At 42.3% G+C, this 27,280-nt stretch overlaps 1 protein-coding gene across 1 annotated transcript in view; it reads left to right on the forward strand.

Annotated features, from left to right (window-relative positions):
• The window catches only part of IGSF3 (immunoglobulin superfamily member 3), a 1,951,941-nt gene that overhangs the window by 1,895,685 nt on the left and 28,976 nt on the right, over window positions 1-27,280 (forward strand). The window contains exon 9 of the mRNA XM_044071533.1: window positions 18,073-18,477. Within this exon, the coding sequence (XP_043927468.1) occupies window positions 18,073-18,477 (405 nt within the window). The remainder of the gene's footprint in view (window positions 1-18,072; window positions 18,478-27,280) is intronic.

Consider the following 27,280-nt stretch of genomic DNA (forward strand, 5'->3'; position numbering starts at 1 on the left):
TTGAAATAAACAAACAATTCAGGAACTTAATAAAATCCACCAAAGCAAAGTTTGAGGCTAAAATAGCTACCCCAGCCAAAGACAATCAGAAGACGTTTTTTAGTTGTTATCGTAATCTCAGAAGCACAAAGCAGCAACGTGCTGAGCTGATTCTGACTGATGTTACCTACACTGAGACTGAAGATATGTAGCTAACCCACTGGCTGTTAAATTTAGCTCTGACTTTACCCTTTTTTCCCTGTCAGTCTGTCCCTCAAGATATACCTGAAACTGTCTCTCGTTCAGCTATTACACAAAACCAAATCCTAAAAGTGCTATCAAAAGTTAAAAATGCTCCATCAGTGGGTTCTGACATTAGTAGAAAAGATAAATAAACTGGGAATAAACCCCTGTGTCACCTGCTGGACTGCAAGCTGGCTCACATATAGAATGCAGATAATCAAAAATAGGGGATGTTATCTCCAAAAAGAAACTCGTCACCAGTGGAATTCCCCAGGGTTCTGTGCTGAGACCTCTCCTGTTTGGCATCTACTTTTCTGAAGTAAAAGAAAATACCAAAGGGCACTGACTAAGTTTGCAGATGGCTGCAAGCTCTGTGCAGTCGTTGAATCCCCAAATGGCGTTGCCATCCTGCAGAAATGTGAGCGATGCAACTATACAGCCAAACTGGAGGCTGGGCTCTCTCAACCCAAGACTGGCACAGTCAGGAGGTGAAGGAAAACACTCGCACCACACAACCAGTCTCACATAGACAAATCGCACCAGCAAACAAGACACACACACTCACAAAAACATACGTGGAGGCTCTAAATAAAAATCTGCCAAAACAGAGACCTCCAAAGCAGACATCCAAGCAACCACTACTACACAACAACTTTCACTTATCACATACTTCACAAAGTCAGTGTGCCACGCAGTTGCAGCCCCCAAGGGTAAATAACACACTAATACACTAGTAATTGGAGACTCTGTTGTCAGGCACACTGACGTCCCACTCACCAGACTGAACAAGGAAAAGGTCACGGTAAGTTGCCTGTCGGGTGCCAGTATCTGCCACATAACACAAGCACTCAGGTGACTCCACAGCAGGTACAAATATGACTCTGTCATTGTCCATGTTGGTGTGAATGACCTGAGACTTGCCTTCCTGGACTACATGAAAAGAGACATAGAGGACCTCTCTGATCATGTAGCCGAGGCCGGTATGACCATGACCCTGAGTAGCATCTTACCCTCACCAAGAATGATGCCACAGTATAAAGACAAAATGATCAATTTTAACAATTGGCTAACCTATTGGTGTCATTCTAAGGGGATCCAGTGTCTGTCAGCCTGGGATGACATGCTCGACAAGCCACGTTGCTTCGCCAGGGACGGCTTTGTTAACAGAAAAAGTTTTAAAAACATACTGTTATTTGTCTTTTTCCTGTTCTTGCAAAGTGAACATGTTATTTGTTGGGATATGCCCATCAAAGATGGGTCTCATCTGTGAACAAAATGCAACATTGCTTATGAACCTGAAGGATATCTGTTTTCTGCATTTCAGAATAAAGAGATTTGGTTATAGCTCAGTGAAGCCTGAGATAAGGACGCACAGCCGAGTAAGAGTTAATTTACTGGGGCAGGCTGTGTGTCCTAGAAAATTTGAGCTATCGTTGTTAAATTGAACATTTTGTACTTCTTGAACATTCTGTACTAGCTGTGGGTTTGAGGTAATTTGTGATAAACATGTTTATCACATATGTTTTGCATAGCCAACGGTCAGAAATGTAACAAAAAGTTGTTTTGCTTGCAGTATAAAAGTTGATGTCAGTAAACAAGTTGATCAGAGGAGATCAGATTAGTCCAGACCGGACATCTTGGCCAACATGCTGTGTAATCTGGTTAGCTGCTAATAAAGGAAAATTCATCACCTGAGGCAGATGTGACTCGTTTACATTTTTTTCTTCTGACATTTTGGTCCTTCGGACCGGAAACCTCTACGAAGATACGGATCAGACCGACAGAGAGACCGAAAAACCTGTGCAGGTGAGGGTTTCTCATCTTAAGATTCCCTCGACTGAAAGCCCTCTGACTGATTTGTCGTTGAAAGGAGGCCGGCCGCTCTCTGATCCCTATCTGAGAGACGGTTTCTGAACGAAAAGGGGAAACGGAGTCTCATCTGGTTCAGGTAGGATGAAAAATAAATTTCTTTTAATTTAATTTTATCTTGTCGACAAGGTTTTATTTTTAGTTAAGGATGGGTAGGATTACTTGTTAAGATTATTTTGTTAGGATCACCCATTAAGATAGTCCCATTTTATAATAAGCCCTGTAAAATAATTTTGATACAGTCCTAAATACCTGAGAAAAAAAAAGGGGGGGGAAGGTAAAATAAGAAATCTAGGGGAAACATGGGTTCGAGTTGCTGCAAGTGTGAGAGTGATGCCTGTTTAAATGCTGATGCTAAGTATATGAAAGGTTTAAACAAAAATAATGTTACATTTTTGAAAAAGTGGAAGTCGAGATATGATTTTGATGGTACACTGAATAAGAATGCCTGTGCAAAATTGGTTAGAGATTTGAAAAGAGATGCGGGGAACTAGAACTAAAAAACAAAGACAATTGGGATTTCCCCAAGCACAAAATGGTTAGAAGAAGCAAATAAACGAGCTATAAAAGAAAAAACAGTGCCAGGAAAAAGAAAAAAATAAATCAAAAGGGATCATTGGTGCCAAGTGGAAAAGTAGCTTTATTTTTAGATAAGGAGGATGAGCATACAGTTTGTGCAGTACAAAGGCAGGCAACTGCCCCACCGTATGGTGAAATTGCTGCTGCCATACCGGGGGAACCTCCTCAATATCAGTCTGAAGATGTGGGATCTGTACAGTATGGTGGGTTATTGGCTGCTCAAAGAAATGTTGTGACCCCTCCAATTTACCCGCAAATTCCCGTAGTACCCAAGGTTGCTTTGCAACAGGTAGACCAACCTGTGCAGTTAAGGTCGGGACCAGCAGGGCAAGGATGTTGGGCCATTAAACTTTCTGACCACTCAGAAGCCCTTCCCTTGATACAAGTTGCAAACCCACAAGCAGGGATGTTGGACAAGAGCCAGCTGTTTTAGTTTTTCATCCCTGGGCTAGAGAGGATATAAAACGAGCTACGGATGGTATTCCTCATCCCAAGGTTCATTTTCAAAAGTTTTCTGAGGACATAGTTGGTATGCGTTTAAGTTACCATCTAAATGGTTTAGAAGTAGAACAAGTAGTGCAACAAATCCTGGGTCCAGATTGGCACTTAGTTTGTGGTACTTGGACATGTAAGGCAGATGATGGCACTACATTAAAGCATAATTCTGGGGTGTTAGACATGCGGGTCACTGATCTGTTGAAGAGAATTTCTGATAAGTGGCATCCAAGAGCCGATTGGACAGTAATAAATCAGTGCATCCAAAATGATGATGAATCTGTAGATCACTATATTGTAAGATTGACAGAAGTGTTCAATAACCATTGTGGAATGATGATTCCGCAGGATCAGACTACTGATAGTCCGTACGAACAGCAATTGAAAAACGCTTTTCTTAAAGGCTGTAAGGCTCCGATAAATAGTTTTATAACTAAGCATATGGTTGATCACAGAACATGTAGACTGCAACCTTTGAATATGCGCGGCATGCTGAGTGACATTTCAATTTAAAAAAGAAAGTACAAGTGTTAGCAGTAGGGGATGATGGTGGTATATTTTTGGTACAGGACCAAAGGGAGCAAGGGTGCCATGGTGGCCCGAAATGGGACACGTCGTATAAACAGGGTGGACATTCAGAGGAATATTAGGGGAGGTTAAAACGTGGAGAATGTTTTAAATGCGGTAGACGTGGGCACTTTGCTGCCGACTGCGATGAGTGGCAACATCCCCCACAGCTTACGAACAAGGGCTCCGCATGACTATATGATAGTAAAGGAAGGTGCCAAATTCATTATTGTGATTATTGTAGAGAAGAAGAAAGCGAGAATGATTGTGATGATGATGAGGCAGACACTCTCTGCGATGAATGTCAGGACACCCAGGAAATTAAGGAAGGGTGGGATTGTGACTGTGAAGTCATAAACCTGGCACATTTGGGTATTGCTATGCATCTGGATCAAAAACCCATGATAGAGTTTTTGGTTGAGGGACAGAAAGTGGAGTTTTTATGTGATTCAGGTGCATCGCGTACACTTTTGGGTCCAGCAGTTCTACCCCCGAACTGCAAAACGGATGAGTTTGTCCTTGTGAAAGTGGCAAACGGGAAAATCTATAAGGAACCACAGTCTCATCCTCTATTGTTCACAGATCCGCAAACAAACCAAACTGTTAGGTGTAGGGTAATTATATTGAAAGTCTGTCCAGTTAATTTGCTGGGAAGAGATTTGATGCATTTGTTTGGAATAGCGGCAATTCCCACACCTAAAGGCATTGAGGCGAAAATGTTAGTGGATGGCTTGGTGGTACAAGGAGTACAAGGCTTGTTTTACTGGTATAGCCAGGACTTGATTTCAAACGGGCCGGGGAGGGTTGATACAGATTTGATCAACCTAACTTTAAGTAAATCCAGGAGTGGGTCACCGCAGGTTTCGGCACACTTACATTGTACTGTGTACTACAGACAGGCCCCTGGTCCGGATAAAGAATTTGAAAAATAATTCTTTAGGCACAAATGTGCAAGAATAATTTTGAATGATATGTTTTGGGATAAGCAAGGTAATACAGTAGTGACCTGTACTTTGACCAAGGAAATTAGTTCTTTATATCGTTCAGGTTATAGCCCACATATTTCAATTACTAAAGCGGTGGGGACACATTGGGTGGATTTGGCGAAAAAGGTAACAAATTGGGACACAATGTCTGAAAGTCAGTTGAAGGATCAACACATCCAGGTACAAAGTTTAAATTGGGTGACTTGGGCACAACCAAGTGTGCACCTCAGGGATGACAAAACAGAAATGGCATGACAAATCCTCCTAACTCAAGAGGAAGATAGTGCGTTAAGTGCCTTACCTGTAGATTTATGGTCAAAAGGTAAAGGGGATGTAGGACTGATGAAAATCGCAGGTGAAGTTTGTATAACTCCAAAGTCAGGTTTTAGACCTCGTAAGCACCAATACCCGCTAAGTAAACAAGCAGAGGAAGGAATTAAGCCAGTCATTGAGCATCTAAAACCAGTAGGAATTCTTGTTGAATGCCCAGATTCACCCTGCAATACTCCGTTGTTCCCTGTAAAGAAACCGGATGGGTCATGGAGGTTGGTTCAGGATTTACAAGCAGTTAATTCGGCTGTGATCACAAGAGCATCGGTGGTCCCTGACCCCTATGCATTACTTAATGATTTATTACCTCAGCACAGATATTTTTCTGTCATAGATATAAGCAATGCTTTTTTCTCCATACCACTACATAAGGAGAGTAGATTTTGGTTTGCATTCACTTAACAAGGTAAAAGATACACCTACACCAGATTGCCACAGGGCTGTTGTGAGAGTCCGACAATATTCGCAAAAGAAATGGCTGTGAATTTAGCTCAGTTTGTTCCCCCAGAGGGAAGCCAGGTTCTGTTGTATGTAGATGATATTTTGTTGGCTTCACCTATGCAGGAAGTTGTAGAAAGGATACCCTTGCCCCCCTTAGTTTTTTAGCTGAGCAAGGACATAAGGTAAATAAAGAAAAGCTACAATTGTGGAAAGCACAAGTAAAGTACTTGGGTTATTTAATTTCGCAGGCAGGTAGACAATTGGAGAACAAAAGAAAACAAGCAATTCTTGAGGCACCTATGCCTACGACTAAGCGGGAGATGATGTCCTTTTTAAGTGTGACTAATTTTTGTAGAAGTTGGATCCCTAACTATGCTGAGGAAGTAGGGCCATTGACCGCACTGATCTATGATCCCATGACGGCTAAGAATAATATACAGTGGACAAATAAGGCAGTACAGGCATTTATTAGAATTAAGCAATTGATAGCAGGATCCTCTGTTTTGGGTTTTCCGAACTATTCTAAGCCGTTTGTACAAATGGTTGATTGTAAGGGAGGATATATGACTTCGGTTCTGGTACAAGTACATGGGGATAAACAGAGACTGATAGCCTTTTATTCCTCCAGATTAGATCCTGTTGCAAGGGCATTGCCGCATTGTGTTCAAGCTGTAGTGGCAGCCGCCATGGCAGTGCAAGCCTCAGCATCATTAGTTTTGTTTCACCCATTACAATTGCGGGTTCCACATTCAGTAGCTACTATACTTTTGCAAGATAAGATAACCTTTTTATCTCCTAGTCGACATTTGTCATGTATGGCAGTGCTGCTGACACAGTCTCATATGACCATAGAAAGATGTACTACTAATCCGGCAACACTTTTGCCGACTCCAGAAGAAGGTACTCCACACATTTGTTTAGAGAGCATTCATGACAAAGTACTTCCCCGACCAGACAGATTCTGATCTTGTTTTGTTTGTAGATGGATCAGCAAAGAAAGACACTGTAGGAAAAACACTAGTAGGGTATGCTGTCACCACAGAAACTGAAGTTTTGGAGGCAAAAGGATTGTCAAACATTTATTCTGCACAGGCAGCTGAGTTGGTGGCTTTGACTCGAGCTTGTACCGTAGGGGAGGGTAAAAAAGTGACAATTTATACAGATAGTCAATATGCTTTCTCCACTGTACATGTTTTCGCTCAACTCTGGAAGAATAGGGGAATGGTTACTGCGACAGGCAAACCAATAAACCACAGAGATTTAATTTTACAGTTGTTAGATGCAGTGCAACTACCACTTCAGATAGTGATATGTAAATGTTCCGCACATACCAACAGAAAAGATCCTGTCTCCAGGGGAAATGCCCTTGCTGATATGTCTGCAAAAAAGGCAGCTCAAGAAAATGATTTGTTTTTACATGATAATGATTTGGAGCCCAGACACCTCTTAGACTTAGAGACATTAAAAGTAATGCAAACATTGACGACACAGAAGGAAAAATGTCGTTGGGCAAAATATGATATCACTCAACAGAGTGGGTTGTATAGGGCATCAGATGGCAAAATGGTATTACCCTCAAACCTTTTTAGGTATGTGGCATTGGTTAGCCATGGACCTGCCCATGTAGGAGTACAGACGATGATTCAAATAGTGTCTAAGGTGTTTTGGTGTAAAGGGTTTTCAACTTATGCAAAGCAATTCTGTTTATCTTGTTTATTATGTGCAAAGTATCATGCTCAGGGGGGAGTTAAGAAATCTCAGCAGGCATTCCCTACCCCTCCGTATCCATTCCACACACTCTGTATGGACTTTATTGAATTGACACCCTCAGAGGGAAAAGGGTTCTGTTTTGTCATTATTGATGCTTTTTCTAAATGGGTAGAAGCTTTTCCAGTGAAGCATCTGAATGCGCAAACAGTAGCAAAGCTTTTGACTACAGAAATATTTCCCCGATTTGGCCTACCAAGACGCATTTACAGTGATAATGGGTCTCATTTTGTTAACCAGATTGTTCAGAAATTGGGTCAAGTGTTTCAAATTGATCTCAAAAATCATTGTGCTTACCGTCCCCAATCAGCTGGACTGGTGGAAAGACACAACAGTGTCTTGAAGAGTAAGCTCCGCAAACTAATGGCAGAAACACATAGGTCATGGACTGCGTGCCTTCCGTTGGCACTCCTGTACATGCGAATCTCACCTTCCTACAAAGGACTTACACCATTTGAACTTTTGTTTGGGAGACCATATTACGTCCCGCAGTGGCAAGGATTGTTGCCAGCGGAACATGAGGAGGGTGAGGATCTAGCGGATTATATGAAGAAGCTGCTAAATGCAGATTTGCAGATTCCAGAAATTAAACCTTGTTAAGCATGGCACCCGGGGACTGGGTGTGGATCCGAATTGTGAAGAGAAAGAATTGGTCATCCCCCAGGTGGGAAGGCCCATACCAAGTACTTATCTCGACACGTACGGCTGTAAAGATCGCTGAGAGGACTTTGTGGATTCATATCACCCACTGTAAAAAACTCAAGGCTCTTCCTTCTGCATTGATATTGGTCAAACTCTACCGGACCTCTGAGCGCAAAGTCTGGCTACAAAGGGGGATTAGCCCAATAGGGGTTAGTTTGTCTCAAACCCAGTGAAGAAACCAACCGTGCGAGGTAGTCCTTAGGGAGGATGGCCATGTTCAACTGGTACTTGAATTGTCACATGATGATGATTTTGGTGGCGAAAGTAAATATGTCCATACGAGAAGGAACAGTTGCAAGAGAAAAAGGAATGGTGGTGCTGCAAGCGCAAACAGGTGTTACTACTGTGTTTAAGGTGAAACTTTGTGAAGGAATTTTGGACTGTTCTAAATGGAACAATAATAATTTCTTGACTCGTGCAAAATACTTGTGCAGTAGAGACTGTACGTCCTGGTCAAGTGTTTGGTGGTCAACAGATGTGAATGGATGGGAAACAAGTGGTGCAGTGAAACCAGAGAAAGATAAAAGCAGGCAACAAAGAATAAAAATTGCGCATTTTCAAGGTACCGGAGTAGTTACTATAACCATTGTGTCACCACAAGAAAGTGATTCAGGAGTTTATGGAATCGGAGTGTCTCTTCCAACTAGAACTGATCCTTTGGGGACCCTCCAACTTAAAGTACAAAGCCTTAAGAATGCTACAAATAAAGCAGATTTTGCCTTCACAAAAGAAGAACAATTGTTACTCGAGATGGGATTCGTACACCATAATGAATGGTTATCTTGGGTTAGATATAGTGCCCGAGAAGCACATCGTGAGAACTGTATTTCTTGTGCTGAAGGTAAACAGCAATTAGCAACAGTCCCATTGATGCAGGATGAAGGTAACCTAACGTGTCTGTTGAAAGTATTCTTCAACAAAACTGAAAATAAATGCAAAGATGAAACTCGGCGTTTTCCCGTCATAAGCAAAGTTGAGAAGCCGCCTGCAGCAATTTCCTATCCAGGTTTGTATATGTGCATTTCCAGACATGGCACAGGGAAAAATTATGGCAATATGGGACAGAACTATTGCAATATTACTGTGAATGGCCATGGGAATCCATTTCTGGAGAACCAAACTCATAGTTTAGCAGACGTATGGTGGTTATGTGGAGACAACAAACTCAGATCAAGGCTTGCGATTCCCTGGAAGGGAACTTGTGCACTTGTAAAGTTAATTCTGCCATTCTACATTTTCCCAGTTCCAGCAAGCAATTTCATAAGAGAACTTGAAATAAAGCCGAAGTAGTTGAGTAGGAGAAAAAGAGAGGCACCGAAGCAATCTTTCGATAACGGTGTCTACATTGATAGCATTGGCGTACCAAGAGGCATACCTGATGAATACAAAGCAATAAACCAAATAGCAGCTGGTTTTACATCCATCTTTGTCTGGATTCAACCTAATAAGAATGTGGACTGGATCAACTACATTTACTATAACCAGCAGCGTTTTGTGAACTATACCAAAGATGCATTGAAAGGAATTGCTGAACAACTGGAGGCCACTTCGCAGGTGGCATGGCAGAATCGAATTGCGTTGGATATGCTCCTGGCCAAAGAAGGAGGAGTTTGCAAGATGTTTGGGACTTTCTGTTGTACATATATTCCAAACAACACTGCGCCTGATGGAAGTATCACTCGAGCTTTGAAAGGTTTGGAGATGTTATCCGAAGAATTGGCAGAGAACGCTGGGGTAAATAATCCCTTTACAGATTTTCTACAAGCGTGGTTTGGAAAATGGAGTCATCTCATCAGCAGTTTCCTGGTGTCCGTTGGAGTCGCTGTGGCTGTCGTGATGGTATGTGGTTGTTGTATACCCTGTATCAGAGGTCTTCTACAAAGACTGGTTGATACTGCTGTTACGAAGATGATGTACCAGCAATTGCAACAGATTGGTGAAAGTGAATACATTGAAATGTGACTCTGCAAATGCTTTTGAAGTTTAAAAATTTGTCTTGCTAATGAAGTAATGTATGCAAAGAAAAACTTAGTTTTTACCATATATTGCTGAAATAAAAGACCAATAAAAGTGTTTTCAGGGGGGGAATGTTAAGAGAAAAAGTTTTAAAAACCTACTGTTTGTCTTTTTCCTGTTCTTGCAAAGTGAACATGTTATTTGTTGGGGTATGCCTATCAAAGATGGGCCTCATCTGTGAACAAAATGCAGCATTGCTTATGAACCTGAAGGATATCTGTTTTCTGCATTTCAGAATAAAGAGATTTTGTTATAGCTCAGTGAAGCCTGGGATAAGGACGCACGGCCGAGTAAGAGTTAATTTACTGGGCAGGCTGTGTGTCCTGGAAAATTTGAGCTACCATTGTTGAATTGAACATTTTGTACTTCTTGAACATTCTGTACTAGCTGTGGGTTTGAGGTAATTTTGTGATAAACATGTTTATCCTATATGTTTTTCATAGCCAACTGTCAACGGTCAGAAATGTAACAAAAAGTTGTTTTGCTTGCAGTATAAAAGTTGATGTCAGTAAACAAGTTGATCAGAGGAGATCAGATTAGTCCAGGCCGGACATCTTGGCCAACATGCTGTGTAATCTGGTTAGCTGCTAATAAAGGAAAATTCATCACCTGAGGCAGATGTGACTCATCTGAATTTTTTCTTCTGACAGGCTTGCACCTGTCATCCTTAGGCTTTTGAATACTGACTAAGGCTCTTGCCACCCCCATAGTGCCTTTTTTAGGCAAGGCTCAAAAGACAAACCCACCTCCATAGACAATACCAGAAACAAAAAAACTAAGGGTAATGCTACTCAATGCCAGAAGTCTAAACCTCAAGATGCACGCACGCAAGGTACTCCTCAGTATGGAGAAAATCGATATCTGTGCAGTAACAGAAACCTGGTTCAAGGCTCCAGAGAACACCCCAGCATTACCAGGATTCAACTCATACCATTCTTTTTGGCCCCAGAACTTGGACCAAAACACTAAGCGGGGGAGTATCCATCTTCATCAAGGATACCCGCATCTCCAGGTTAGTGGCACTGTATGAGGCATCGGAGACCATCCATGTGCAACTAACAGTGGGAAAAACTGCTTTTCAGTTTGTAGCCTGCTACAGATCACCCACCCTGATGCAGGACCCTCACTCAGCATTTCTGAGAACATTGGAAAATATGAAGGTCTCACCAAACACCATGATATTGGGGGACTTCAACTACCCAAACATTGACTGGGAAAACTACTCAAGCCCCAACTCTTTTGCCCAACGGTTCCTGGAGTTTGTAAACTCAAATGCCATGGAACAACTGGTCACCACTCCCACAAGAGGGGACAGCATATTGGACCTGGTCATCACCAACATGAGGGCTCAATGTTCCACACCAGAAGTAAATCCCTCATTGGTAAGATCAGACCATAAACTAATCACAATGGATATCCACATCCCGACCCCACCCCCAGCCAAGGAAACCACTGTGAAAAATGTCTCAAAAGCAAACTTCACACTTCTCAAAACCGAGGTGGGAAGTTTCAAAGCCCCAGAGTATATGGAAAATGCTACCCAAACCGTCAAATCCTTTACAATTGCACTCTATGAGCACCTACAGGAATGCATGGATTGTGCCATCCCAAGTAAAACCAAGACTCACTCCTCCAAAAACAGGAGACCAGTCTGGTGGACCCCAGCCATAAATAAGCTATACAACAGAAGGAGGAAACTATTACATGAAAAGGCAAAATCCCAAAAAGGGAAGGCATCCCTGATCAGTACTAGTAAGAAACTTCAATCCCTCATAAAAAAGGCTAGCTTTGAAAGAAAAATTGCCAAAGACTCTGAAGATAATCACAAGGCGTTCTTTAGCTATGTCGAGAATCTGGGTGGCAACTCTCAGATATGCTCTGAGCTGGTGCAAAATGGCACAAAATACACTGAACCCACTGACATTGCCAACATCCTGGCTGACAGGTTCAGTGCATACTTTACTCCCCTTCCCCCCCAAAAAGAGCCAGTGTCTATCCCAGAAGAATGCAATCCCCCAGACATCACTGACACACAGGTGAAAGCAGCCCTATCCAAAGTAAAAAACACAGCATCAATGGGACCGGATGGTATCCCCGGCTGTGTCTTACACGAGCTCCAAAATGAACTAAACCCTCACATAAATTCACTGTTCCAACTCAGCCTTACCACAGGTTATGTATCCAAAGAATGGCGTACAGCAACAGTGATCCCACTTCACAAAGGTGGCGCCACAACGGATCCAGGGAACTATCACCCTATAAGCCTGACTAGCCTGGTCTGCAAGGCTATGGAGCGCATTTTCATGGAACTCATAAACAAAGACATTGGGAACCTCCAAACATTGGACACTACCCAATTTGGCTTTGTTAAAGGCAGATCTTGCATCTTAAACCTAGTTGACTTCTTCGAAACAGTTACCAAAGCCATAGATAAGGGAAAGGTAGTCCACACAGCCTACCTGGACCTCACAAAGGCCATCGACACAATACCCCACTCTGGCATCATAAATAAGCTTACTAGCTTAAATATTAACCCATATGTCACAAGATGGGTTGCAAACCGGCTCAGGGATAGAACTCACATGGTCAGAGTCGCGGGTTCCATGTCCAACTCTAAACCGGTTACAAGTGGCGTCCCACAGAGCTTCAGTCCTGGGACCCCTGTTGTTCGGTATTTACTTCTCTGAGATACAGGCAAACACGGGAGGACTGTGGCTTACCAAGTTCGCAGACGATTGCAAACTGAGAGCCATAATAGACTCTCCAGCTGACACAAGCATCCTTCAGAAGGGCCTTACGGAAATGGATACCTGGTGTCAGAACCATGGCCTCAAGCTAAATGCCAAAAAGTGCATAGTCATCCCCTTTGGGAAAAACAAAGTGCCCACAAACTACCACATAGGAGGTAATCCACTAAGTAGCGAAGAAGTAATTAGGGATCTGGGGACCCAAGTAGATAGTAGCCTCTCCTTTGACAATCACATTGCCAAAGTGGTTAGAAAAACCTTTTATATAGCTCACCTAATCACAAAAGGTTTCACATCTAGATCGAGAGGTCATTGTTCCCCTCTACTCATCGCTCGTCAGGCCCATAATTGAGTACAATGCCCCATTTGGGATGTACCTTACCCAACACCTGCAACAACTGGAGAGAGCTCAAAAATACCTCACCAAGAGGATCATGGGCCTCAAACAGATGCCCTATGCAGCTCGACTAAAGAAGCTCCAACTCTACTCAGTTGCTTACCACCTGCTCAGAGGTGACCTCTGCCTGACATTCAAGGCCATGTCTAACCCGGAACTGTTAGACATGCTCCACCTCAAGAAAACCAGTTCCATAAGAACTACACGCTCCAGGGATTTAAACTTTAGCACAACAATAAACAGGACATGCTGGAGGGCTAGATTCATATCCCAAAGGCTTACCTTGTTCTGGAATAGAATCCCAGTCCATGTTAGACAGAGCCCCTCGCTGACCCTCTTCAAGAGAAATCTTGATGAGTGGATGGGTAATCGTAAATTTACTCCGAGGATCACTTCTATGGCCCTGCTGGACAGAGGCTCAGGAATCTAGTCTAAAAGGGAGGCGAAAGCCAGCATTCTGGCTAGGCTTATAAATGCCATAGGGCAGATAGCCTAGTACCTACCTATGAACCTATAACTGGTGTCAAAGTCATGGTCTGAAACTAAAGGCCAAAAAGTGCATTATTGTACTCTTTGGGAAGTCATGTACACTAGGGAACTACCACATTGGCAATATGCCCCTAAGAGTTGAACCAGTTGTTCTGGCTTTGGGAATGTGTGTATTTACCCAATGTTTGACTAACGTGTCTATTGTTGTTAGAAGGTCCTTCTATATTGCACAGCTCATGAACAAAAGGATCATGCCTAGATCTAGGGATAGTATTGCCTCCCGTTACACTGGCCTCATTAGGCCGGTTATTGAATATAATGCACCGTTTGTCATGTATTTGTCAAGACACATGCAACAACTGGAACGCCCACAGAGATACCTTACTAAAAGAATACAATACCTAAACAACATGTCTTACTTGGACCGATTCAAAGCCATGTCACTGTACTTGGTATCCTACAGACTGCTAAGCGATCACCTGAGTCTGACATGCAAGGCATCCTGTGACCCATTAATGATGGATTTACTGCGCATCAGCAAGTCAAATGGCTCCAGAAATACTCATTCTAGAGATCTAAATATCTTTTGTAACATCAACAAAATGGTTTGGAAGGACAGGTATATTTCCAGAGGATACCAGTGCTATGGAATAGACTCCCCATCCACATAAAACAAAGCTCATCCCTGACCATTTCGAGTGCAACTTAGATCTATGGATAAGAAACAGAAAATTTACCCAGGTTTGCCCCAGTACTACTTGTGAACAAGTCCAGCTCCTAAATGCTTTATCCCCATGCATGGGTCCTCTTAAATTATCTATGGTACGATCCCAGTTATTCTCGTTAGTAATGTATAATTATCAACCATGGGATGGGTAAGGTCAAGCTATAACTGAATGGGTAAGGTCAGTCTATAACCAAATGAGGTTATTTCAAGCACAAAAAGGGAAGTTGGCCAGGTTAAAATGGCCCCCATGGGCAGCTAGCCTAGTACTTAATAAAGGGTTGAAAGAATTGATTTGGGAGGTGTAAGATTACCTGATTTGAAGGGATACTTCAGAGCTACACAGGAATGGAGAAAGGAGATTTCTACTAATATGGATGACTCCAGATAGGCAGACTGTCCATGTAGCATACCTTGACCTTGCCAAGGCATTTGATACTTATGCCAACATAATTACCAAACTCACCCCTGGATGTATTGCAAATTGGCTAAAGAATTGAACCCACACAGTAAAGGTAGCGGGTGCTTCTTCAGAGAGCATGAAAGTGACCAGTGAAGTTTCTCAGGGACTGGCCTTGGGACTTCTGCTATTCAGTGTATACTCCTCTGATCTCCACATCTGAAGAGAGGATCTCTGATTAACCAAGTTTGCAGATTAGATTATTGTAAACTGAGTATCCTCTTCAGTTTCCCCCTCCAACACATAGGCACTTGAACATGAGCTTGCATTTGTTAATAACTGGTGTACTGCTAAAATAGACTCAAATTAAATGCTAAAAAATGCAGTATTGTCACATTCAGTAGAAAGTCTGTCCTTTCAGCTTATAGTGTAGACAGTACCCCACTTCAAAATGACAGTGAAGTAACAAATTGTGGAACATGGGTGGATTTTTCCTTTCATTTGACTATTATGTTGCAAGTATGGGTAAAAAGTCCTTTTACCATGTACAAATCATTACAATGAGTATATCTTCAAGATTAAAATAAGTCCCCCCCCCCCCACTCTTGTATTCTGCACTGATTAGACCGGTTATAAATGTCCTCTTTAGGATGTATGTCACCAGACACACAACACAACTGAAAAGACCACAGAGTTTCCTAACTAAAAAGATCCAGAGCTTAAAGTAACTGAGCTATCAAGAGAGACTGGAAGCTGTGTCACTGTATTTGGTATCCTGTAAACTCCATTGGGAGATACGTACTTCACTTAGTGAACATCAAGAAATTTATTAGTCAATTTGTCGTATACCTTCGTAAATCAAACAGTCCTTCAAATACTAGGACTAGATGTCTTAAGTCTACTTAAATAAGCAAAACAAAGTATAGAGATTGATTTAAAATGGAGCACCTACCACATCTCTGGAACAAACTTCCTCTCCAAATTAAGCAGTGTGATTCATTATCTTCCATCAGAAGGGAGCGAGGTAATTGGATCAGTATTCTTTAATTCAGCCCTGGTATGACTGGTCTGAGAGCCCTTGAAAAAAGACATAAGGTATAATGTGGGTACAGGCAGTGTGTTATGAACTCCTGGTCCAGTTGAATTGTATATTCTATGATTCTGTGCCCATAATCTCTTAATAGCAAACTGGACCTGTACTTGTAGAAAAACAAAGCCCATTGAAACTGCAAGTGACATTCATTAAACATTCTTTGCAGAAGAAAGACTTGCTTTTGGGGGGCTTATCCACCTGTACCTGCTTACTAGTGCCTTGATTGTTTAACTGTAGGGAAAAGAGAAATAATGGTGAAGTAAGACTTGCACAGCTGCATTCTCACAATAAAACCAATAAATGTCAATCATTCTGGGACTTAATTCAGTGAGCTGGGATCAAGGAGGCTGGATTCCTGCATCTGAGAGAGTGTTCTCACAACTTCACCTAAAGAGCTCCACAATGAAACAGTATGAAGATGTCATTAGCTGTAGAGTCGGATTCCTATTGAGTTCATCTTGAGTGTTTACAGCTAGCTTTATGCAGTTTCATCGCCTTTTCCCCATCTCATCCAGGAACCTTTACACATTTGAAGACCTACAGTCCATAATCCCCTTTGGTTATGTCTTCCGCAGTATGAGTGTTCTTCAGTTGAAGTAATGGCGCCTGATGCTGGTGTTAAATCTTCCCTTACCAGCTGCCCTGTAAGAGTCCTCCTTCCCAACCACCCTTCCTCTACACTTCTGTGACAACTACCTGACCCTAATGATGCAAGCAACCCCATTTTATCTTATAAAAATGTCTATTACTTAAATGCCCTGCAGTCTTTTAGTCTGCTACTTTACAAGTACATTCATAACATAAGTAAATTATGTAATACACCTCTTAAAATGTGCTGAGTATGCCTGTATTGATTGATTTGTGTTTTAATAGTGTTGCTAGGCAGAGTATGATGAATCTCCCACTGTCTAGCCACACTAGCTCACTGGAAACACGGCCTGTTTAAAAGCCCATTGCTGCAGTAACATAAGCCATGGGTCTGTCACATACATTGTGCTGAATGAAGCCAGGAGTGAACATTCTTCCTGCAGAGTTAAGCAGATACTGCATTACATACTAAGCAAACATTTGCTGTCATGAATGTTAGGCAGCTGTCAAATTAACAAAGTGCAGTAAAGGGAGGACATAATGCAGAAGGTAAGGAAGACTTGGGAAGAGAAAGATGTGGGATGAGTATAATAGTTGAGCATGCATATGTATATTTTGCTGCGCATGTTATTGAAGCCTATTATTAATTGAATTCACATTTCATTAATGGTATCCCTTTTATAATTGAAATAAGGAATTTCAGGATGTAAAATGTGATGCAGTAACTAAAGCAATGGCATCTTTGCAGTCATCCACTTAGGTGTGCTGTTATTCTGCCATAGTGCATACTTTAAGTATGTTGTCATTTTAAATAGTCTACTGTTATAGAAGGGTGCCATCTGTCTCTGTGGTAACCAGCAGGCATGATCGTGAACCTTAATAAAAATGGAGTGATGTTATTTCCACTGAGGCAGTGAGAAAGGGAAGTGAAACACTAGCATCATCCTGTGTGTCTGTATCTCTTTCTTTCTCTCTCAACATCAAAAATAATTCATAGCATTCTGGAGGAAATTAGGCATTATGTGCTGTAACAGTGCCACTAATCAGTTAGTTAACTAAATCTTTTTATTCTCTTCATTACATTTCTGTCATCGTTGCACTGAATGCCTACATTTCAGAGGTTTCTCATCAGGCTGGGATTGGTATTTATGTTGACTCAATTACAGTTTGAAGCTAACGTGATGGTCATTATTGAAAATATAATGAGAACTGAATCATGCAGTTGAGATACTTTGCAAGACTGGTACTTGTTATTTGTTACAGCCTGCATTTGCATAAATACACATTTGCATATTATGTATACTTTTTTCTACTACTATACAGCTTCAAATAATGTAGTACATTATTTGGGTTAGTATGGGGTTATGCTATCCTGTATAGCTCTACATACTACAATTTGTCATAATGTCCACTAACAAAGCAAAACATTTATGTAACACTTTCATATATTACTGCATTAAAATGTCTAGAAGCAGCATTTTTCCATGGACCATAATGCTTGAGTATTCATTTCCTAGTTAAGGGTACGTAAATGGATATTTTGTGCATGTCTCTTGCACCCCCTAGTGGAATTTTTTTTAATTAATAGATAAGCCATACTCACTGTTGAAGACAGAGGAGGTTCCTGCTTTAATTGTTGTTACTATTTTTTATTCCGCAGAAGTAAGATTACAGGTGGAAAAGAGTGAATTAAACTTCACTGTGAAAGAAAAGGGAAATTTCCAGCTAGATTGCAGGATTCAGTCTCAGTCCAAGCAGGAATCCCAGTTTGCCATTTCCTGGTATTTGAAAGCAAAAGAAGAGAGTGCTGTGCTGAAGAATGAACAAGTTTTTCGGATTGATCATGACTCAGTCTTTGGGAAGGAAGGTGAACATTGGAGTGGGAGGCTGCAGTTTAGGAGGCCAGCTACTACAAATTATAGCCTAACTGTGCAGGAAGCCGTCATTAGGGATACTGGGAGTTACTACTGTCACGTAGAGGAGTGGGTGTTGGACCCCAACAATATGTGGTACAAACTAGCAGATGACGACACTGAACTGACTATTGTTGCCGTGGAAAGCACAGGTAAGAAATGCAAAGTGTTTCTTCACTTTTTTTTACTTTCTTTTTTTTTTTTTTTAATAATGAAACAGTTGGGCATTTAAAAACAGCATTTTAATTACAATATTCTAACAATGCAATTCTGAAATTAAACTGTTTTTGAAGCAAGCTCAAAATGTAATATATAGCTCTTCCAGGCATTAACTGGGGAATCTGACAAATTTATATTGAGTACCATTGTGACAACATCATTCCTTTTTGCATGTCATTGTGTCAAGGCATATGGCTTGCCAGTTTAAATAGGAGGAGATATCGCCATCTTCCCCATTTCTCAACCACCATGTCTGAATGTTATGTTGCATTTAAAAAGATGACTTGCTGAAACCATTGTGTTCAAACTTTCAAGTGAAGTTTTTTTTTTTCTTTAGTCATGTTTCCTTCTTCAAGCCTCATTGACTTTTAATGTCTTTTATACTGACCCCATAATAAAGTATTTCTTCCCCCCACCAACAAAGAAAAGACAGTGCAAGAGAGTACAGAGATGAGCTGTGTGATTGCGTCCATCTCAAGATAATTATTTCCGTTACTCCTGACCGCCATTCATTTGCAGAAAGTGGCCATCTTTAAGTTAACACAACAGCAGATAGCTGATGATTTTTTGTCACATTTAATAGACACCACCAGATATTTTCCTAAGGAGTAGTACTTGTAGTCGCCCTTCTCAGAACTGAAGGATCACGTTGGAAATATACAGTTCTTAGCACCCAAAAATTAATCTTTCATGATTCAGAGGGAACTGAAGAGAGGTACCAAGAGCAGCTGATGATCAGCAAAAGAAGAGTGCACTGGAGCAGAAAAACAGAATATTCGTAAAAAGAGAGCTAATCTTACAAATGGTTATTTTGGTAGTTCTTAAGCACAGTGTGGTATCAGAGGCTTTTAATTTCTGGATAATCTTAGTTTAAAATTCTTCTGTTAATGTGCCCTAATGAGTAGGCTGAATGACCGTCTTACAACAGTAGCATTGATATGGATGTTTTGTTGGTCACCAACAGCAGCGAACATCCATTATATCAAAAATGTCTTTTGGCTATCTCCTTTAAAGGATTTGTGCAATGCAGCATCCCTGCATTTTGCTGTGGTTCCAGTGACTTTGGAACTCCTGGATACTGCACTTGGTAAGTCTCAGATTGCACTGTTCAGACAGCTTTATTATCTTTGGCATCACCAGGGCCAGCTGACATAAAAGATCTAATCTGGATCCTTATCCAGTTGTTGGTAGACTTCGTGATATAGATGGAACCAGATGGAACCAGGCCACAGTAATACACATACACATATTTTACACCCTGTTGAGATACCATTTCCCAAATACCAGCAACAGACATCTGCCAAGTCCAGTTTCATTCTGTGTCACAATAGTAGTACAGGATAGCTTGAATGTATTAATGCAGACCAGGCCTCAACTAATTTACCGTTTGGCAGACAAGTATATAATTATCAAAATACCCACTCCTCTTCTTACTACAGAGACTGATGTCCACAAATTGAACATCTGCCGTGGACCCCAGCCATAAACAAACTCTACAACAAAAGGAGGAAGCTACTACAAGATAGAGCAAAATCCTTAAAAGGTAAGACACCTTTGATCACTATAAGTAAAAAACTAAGAGCTCTCATAAAATCATCCAAAGCAAATTTTGAGAGAAAAATAGCTAAAGACTCAAAAGACAATCATAAGGCCTTCTTTAGCTATGTTAGAAACCTGGGAGGAAACTCCCAGATATGCTCAGAACTAGTTCAAAATGATGTGAAGATTACTGATCCTACAGACATTGCCAACATACTGGCTGACAGGTTCAGTGCAAACTTCTCCCCCTCCCCAAAGGAGAGATATCTATACCAAGTGATTGCAGCCCCCAAACATCTCCAGCCCAAGTGAGAACTGCTCTCTCCAAAGCAAAAACACAGCATCCATGGGACCTGATGGTGTCCCCGGCTGTGTGCTCCATGAACTCAACGAGGAATTAAACCCACAGCTAGGACAGCTGTTTAATCATAGTCTTACTTCTGGATACGTGCAGGGGTGGCGCACTGCAACTGTGGTCCCACTTCACAAAGGCGGTGCCTCCACCGACCCTGGAAATTACCGCCTATTAGCTTGACAAGCCTTATCTGCAAAGCCATGGAGAGGATCATAATGGACCTCATAAATAAAGACATAGGGAATTTGCAGACTTTGGATCCATCCCAGTTTGGCTTTGTCAAAGGCAGATCATGCCTTCTAAACTTGGTTGACTTTTTGAAACAGTCACCAAAGCCATTGATGAGGAAAGGCAGTCCATACAGCCTACCTCGATCTGGCGAAGGCCTTCGATACAATACCCCACTCGGGTATCATTGAAAAACTCATCAGCTTAAATGTTAACCCATACATCACAAGATGGGCTGCAAACTGGCTGAGTGACAGAACCCACAGGGTCAGAGTTGCTGGCGCCATGTCAGACTCAAAGCCTGTCACAAATGGTGTACCACAGGGCTCAGTCCTGGGCCCACTCTTGTTTGGCATCTACTTTTCCGAAGTACAAGCAAACACAGGAGGGTTATGGCTGACAAAGTTTGCAGATGACTGCAAACTGGCGCCATAGTAGAAAACACATCTGACACAGATATCCTTCAGAAGGGTCTCACAGAAACGGATAACTGGTGCCAGAGCCATGGCCTAAAGTTGAATGCCAAAAAATGCATAGTCATACCCTTCGGGAAAAACAAGGTTACCCCTAGCTACCAAATAGGTGGCAATCCACTGAGCACAGAAGAAGTTATCAGGGACCTGGGGACCCAGGTTGATAGTAGTCTGTCATTCGACACCCATGTAGCTAAAGTAGTTAGGAAGACCTTCTACATTGCCCACCTTATCATGAAGGGATTCTCATCTAGATCAAGGGAGGTTATAGTCTCCCTATACTCATCACTCATCAGACCAATCATTGAGTACAATGCCCCATTGAATGTATCTGACCCGACACTTGCAGCAGCTGGAGAGGCCACAAAGTTCCTCACCAAAAGGATAAAGGGTCTCAAACATCTGTCCTATGCTGCCCGACTGAAAGAACTCCAGCTCTATTCAGTAAACACGCTGCTCAGAGGTGACCTTTGCCTAACATACAAGGCCATGTCAAACCCAGATTTGATGAATATGCTTCACCTCAAAAATCTAGATCCGTCAGAGCCACAAGGCGGAAACTTAAACCTCGACACGGCTATTAATAGGCGTGCTGGAGGGATAGATTCATCACCCAAAGACTCCTATGCTGTGGAATAAAATCCCGGTATATGTGAGGCAGAGCACCTCGCTGGCCTTGTTCAAGAGAAATCTTGACCAACGGATGGGAGATCGCAGATATACCCCAGGGATTACCTCAGTGTCACTGCTCGACAGAGGCACAGCAAAATAATGGGTATAGTTCCCCATACTAAAGGGGTGGCATAAGCCACAAAACTATGGGCTAGGCTTGTAAATGCCCTCGGGCAGATAGCCTAGTATGAACCTATAAGCCCCTCTCCAATTCAGTACCTTTTTTTTTTCTTCCTCTTAACTGTCGGTGGTTTGCTGAAGAATATGTCCCTGCTTGGCACAGAGTCAGCTCACTGATATCCTTGCCATCTAGCTTGAGAATAGCCTCATCAGATAAAAGAAAAAAGGATTTTCCTTCTCCAACACTTGAAAATCAAACTTAGATGAGCAAGTTCTAGCCTGTTGAATGCATTTTTCCTCCCTTCTGAGACATGACACTGACCATGAGGAAACCATTTCATCAAGTTGAGCTCCAAGGAGATATTTCATTCAGAACATCCTTGAACCTGATGAGGGAAGATGTTCTTCGTGTTTCACTGTTGCAGTCATTACATTTGGGTAATCCTGCTGGCAGGTTGCACTCAGTCAGCTTGAATTCCAAAGTCCTGGGTCCTGCGTCGGCTGCTGTCGCCCCTTCCCTGACGTCAGGTCATCAGGGGTGTAAAAGATACTGCTGACGCCATTTTCTTTAGTCTTTCTTGCCACTCGGTTCCCAAAGCAGAAGCAGTTCACAAGTGCTGGTTGGCCGACTCCTGAGATTTTCGTGTTCGAGTTTCAGATACGAAGTCTTCAATAAAGCTAAATACCCCATTGGGGAAACTTTTTTCTTGCTCCAGACCGATGTCAGAAAAAGTTAATAATTGTATTTCTTGTGGAAAACAAATACCTCATAAGGACTTTCATTCTTACTGTTTTCCTTGCCTAGGCCCTGATCACAACGTTGCTGGTTGTCGGTTTTGTGCTAGATTTAACCAATGCACTATTAAGCGTCGGTATGATTTTGCTTTAAAGTATTTTGGACGCTGGTTTAATTATCCAGAAATGTCATCGCATAGCCATCCGACTACCGAAGTTCACAAAAAACGCAAAGAAAAGGAGAGAGATAGACAACCGAGGCCCAAAACCGATGACAAAGCTTCTCCTAAGCCAGTCGCCGGTTCTCAGTGAGGCGCTTTTGCAGTCCCTGACGCCCACTACTTCAGAGTCGTAGGCCGCTACCGACACCCATGTGGAGTCGGCCATGCTGCTGGAAACTCAAGGTATTGGAGCCTCGGATACTATTCCTTCAGATGGGTCCGGAGCCGCTGAGCAGGCACCGGCTTTTGAGGTTGTTTTCAGACCTAAACATCTTTACATTAAACCAACCTCAGCTTCAAAGGCAAAGACTAAAGCACCTTCTAAAGCAAAGAAACAAACTCAAGAGCCACGTGGACAGGCCTCTATGCCCCAAAAACAAATGCTCAAAATGGCCGAAGACTTAATTACCTTGATCAGGGGTTCCCATCCCCCCTCCTGATAAGAGGCCTAGGCAACAGACTGACTATGAATCTTCAGATCGGGTTTCTATTTCTTCTGATTCCTCTTCTGATCAGGAATATTCTCTTCCCCCCCCTATGAGGATTCTGATGCTGAAGAATCTATACCTTCAACTTCTCCTCCAGAGGACTATTCATTTGGGGAAACCTTGCATACCATGAAAGGAGCATTTCCACTGGGAGAGCCAAGATTTTTCTGAATCTAAAAAGAGGCTCAATAATTTCCTTTTACTACCTCAACACAGGCCACTAGCCATTCCACCTGTGTTAGATATTGTAGATGATGTGTTTTCGGAGTCTAGTCTTACCCCCTGACTCCTTACTTCCAGCTCCTGTGGACTCTCATAAATTCCTTTTTAAAAACCCTGCTGCAGACCCAGAAACTATTTCACAGGGTCCCAAAGGAGTTAAGGCTTCCTCTGCAAAAAACCCTACCCCCTCTGGCAGAGATTCTAGGGCACTGGATAGATGGGGAAAAAAGGTTTATACATCTGCTACCTTGGCTTAAGGGCCTTAAACTGTCAGGTTTCATATGATCAAATATCAGCAACATGTCATGGCATTGCTTAAACAGAAAATATTATTAAACTCTGAATGTGCAGAAAACAAGGAAATGCAGGATTTATTGCATGCAGCTGAACAAGTTGGAAAGCATACTTTGCAATGTGGTTTTGATTCTTTGGAGACCTCCTGCAGGGCCGCAGTTACGGGTTATGTAATTAGGAGGCATGCTTGGTTAAAGGAACAAAATCTGCCTGATCATGTCAAAGTTAAATTATTAGATGCACCTTTGCAACATGATACTTTGTTTGGTGTTAAGGCAGAGGAGGTGTTAAAGAAAATGGAGGACAAAGCTAAATCTATGCAAACTGTCAAAGATTTTTTACAAGTACAGCCACCTAGGTTTAGTAGACACTGGCCTACAAAGAATTGGTCCTTTCCTGTGTCAGACAGACCTCAAAGGGGCAGATCCAGACGCCCTAGAGGCAGATCCCAGGTGCAAGCTTCCAACAGGTCAAAGCAATGGGGTGCTTCTACCTCCAAAGTTGGAGAAGACAAATCACAACCATACATGAAACAGTCCCAATGACTTCCCCCTGCCTGCACTAAACACGTCTCTCCTGGCAGCTCCCTTAGGGGGAAAATTAGCACTTTTTTCTCAAAATTGGCACATTATAACCCAGAACAAGTGGGTTCTAAATATCGTGACACAAAGGCACAAGTTCCATTTCCATACTCTGCCAAAGGTAAATGGCTGGCCAGATCTGCCAAAAAATCAATGGGCAGAGGCACAAAAACAAGTCTGATCCCTCATGGACATGGGGGCCATTCAACAAGTACCAGGGCAAGAGCAGGGACAAGGATTTTACTCAAGACTGTTCCTGGTACCCAGAAATGACAAGACCTGGAGACCAATACTGGACCTATCTATTCTGAACACATTCCTGGATATACCAAAATTCAAGATGATGACTTTTCTGCCCATGCTGGGCAAGAACGCTTGGCTGGTGACTCTAGATCTAAAAGAGGCATACCTGCATGTCCCAGTCAGACAATTATGCAGAAGATACCTCAGATTCAAGGTTGGCTCAATGCATTACCAATTCTCTGCACTGCCCTTTGGCTTATGTACTGCGCCCAGGGTCTTTACAAAGTGCCTGGCACCAGTAATTGCATTCTGCAGACAAAGAGGAATACAAATATATCCTTACTTGGACGACTGTCTAATTCAAGCAGAGAACAAGGACATTCTTCTACAACATCTGGCGTTTGTGAAAAGACTTTTAACATGCCTAGGGTACACAGTCAGTGGAAAGAAATCAAAACTTGTACCCTCTCAAGAGATAATATTCCTGGGTGCAAGCTTAATTACAACTGCCCAGATGGCTTATCTCATGCCAGACAAACAGAGGCAACTGACTACCTATTTCAAAATGTTGGCAACTAGGGCCCAGTTATCTGCAAGATAAATTCTGCAGGCTTTGGGCTTTATGGCATCCTACATCCTACTAATTCCATATGCAAGAATGCATATGAGTAAACTTCAGTGGTACCTAAAAATTGTTTGGACTCCACATTGCCACAGCCTGGAAACAATGGTTACTCCCATTCCCTGCCTACAACATGAGTTTTGACAGTGAGCAAAGGCTTGTCACCAAAACAAGGGACAGCCATTCACATTACCCCCAGCCAGGCAGACACTAACAACAGATGCATCAGATTATGCCTGGGGGGGGGGCCACATGCCAGGAAGATGCATTCAGGGCACATGATCCTCAACCCAAAGGCATCTACAGATCAATCAAAAAGAGATGCTAGCTGTTCAGAATGCCCTGACAGCCTTTAAGGACCAACTTCACCTGGGACAACTACTGATAAAGACAAGACACCACCACGGTCATGTGGTATATAAACAAGCAGGGGGGGCACACATTCTTACCCCCTTTGCAGACTAGCCATGACTTTGTGGGACACAGCATTAACTTACCAAGTACATCTGCAGGCACAATTCCTGCCAGGAAAGAAAAATACACTGGCAGACGAACTAAGCAGAAACCTCATGGATCCCCACGAGTGGCAGCTGGATCTGCAAATCTTCAGCATGATAACAAGGAAATGGGGATGCCCAGACATAGATCTGTTTGCCTCCCCTCAGAACTACCAACTAAAAAGATTCTGCACAAGGACTTATCACAGACAAGCATGGAAAGTGGACGCCCTATCTTTCAGCTGGAAAAACCTATCAGTATATGCCTTTCCCCCACTGCCTCTCCTCCCCAAGGTACTCCTAAAGGTCAGACAGGAGAAGCCAAAAATGATACTGATTGCCCCAGACTGGCCCTGCCAGTACTGGTATCCAATACTGAAAAACTTGTCCCAATGCCTAGCTTGGACCTTACCTCAAATACCTCATCTACTGTCCCAGCAAAACAATCAGATCTTGCACAGCCAACTCAGGACTTTAAACCTGGCAGCATGGCGGATAATGTAGTCCTACAAAACACACCTCGCAGTAAAGCTGTGATGGATGTAATTTTGGAGGCCAGAAGGCCTAGTACTAGAAAATCATATGCTGGAAAGTGGAAGAGATTCTGTGCTTGGAACCAGGCAGAAGGAACTGATGCAGCTGTGCCAAATATTCCTCAGATTTTGCAATACTTAACTGAGATGCTGGACAAACGCCTATCTTTTTCATGTATTAAAATTCATGCCTCTGCCATTTTGGCTCATTACAATACAGAGCCACCAACCATTTCTCATCCCTTATTAAAACAGTACCTCAGAGGAGTCAAAAATTTAAGGCCTCCAAGGAGATCACCATTGCCTGCATGGGACCTCAACTATGTCTTGGAAAAGCTCACCCTGCCTCCTTTTGAGCCAGCTTGCTACTGCTGATATAAAGTATTTATCTTGGAAAACAGCTCTGCTCCTAGCAATAACTTTTGCAAGACGAGTTTCAGAGCTACAGGCACTCATGGCTGTGGAACCTTTTATCATTTTTTATCCAGACAGTCTCTCTCTCAGAACAAACCCAACATTTATGCCTAAGGTGGTGTCCAGTGTGGCCCTTAACCAAACTATTCATCTGCCAACTTTTTATCCAAATCCACAGAACAAGGGGGAGAGAATTCTGCATTCTTTGGATGTACACAGACAGCTTAGATTCTACTTGGACAGAACCAACGTTTTCAGAAAGACAGAGCAATTACTAGTGGCATATACTGCAGGATCACAAGGAAAGGCTATCTCAAAGCTGTTTCAAAGTGGATAGGCCACTGCATTTGTTTCTGCTACTTACACCATGGCAAGCAAGTGCCTAAGGGCATTAGGCCACATTCAACCAGAGCTGCAGCCACTTCAGCAGCCTTTTTCAGGGGAGTACCAACCAAGGGCATTTTAGAGGCTGCTACTTGGAGTTCAGTGCACATCTTTA

This window comes from Protopterus annectens, chromosome 5.part0 (genome assembly GCF_019279795.1).
Source record: "Protopterus annectens isolate FY-2018-M chromosome 5.part0, PAN1.0, whole genome shotgun sequence".
Classification (NCBI taxonomy): domain Eukaryota; kingdom Metazoa; phylum Chordata; order Ceratodontiformes; family Protopteridae; genus Protopterus; species Protopterus annectens.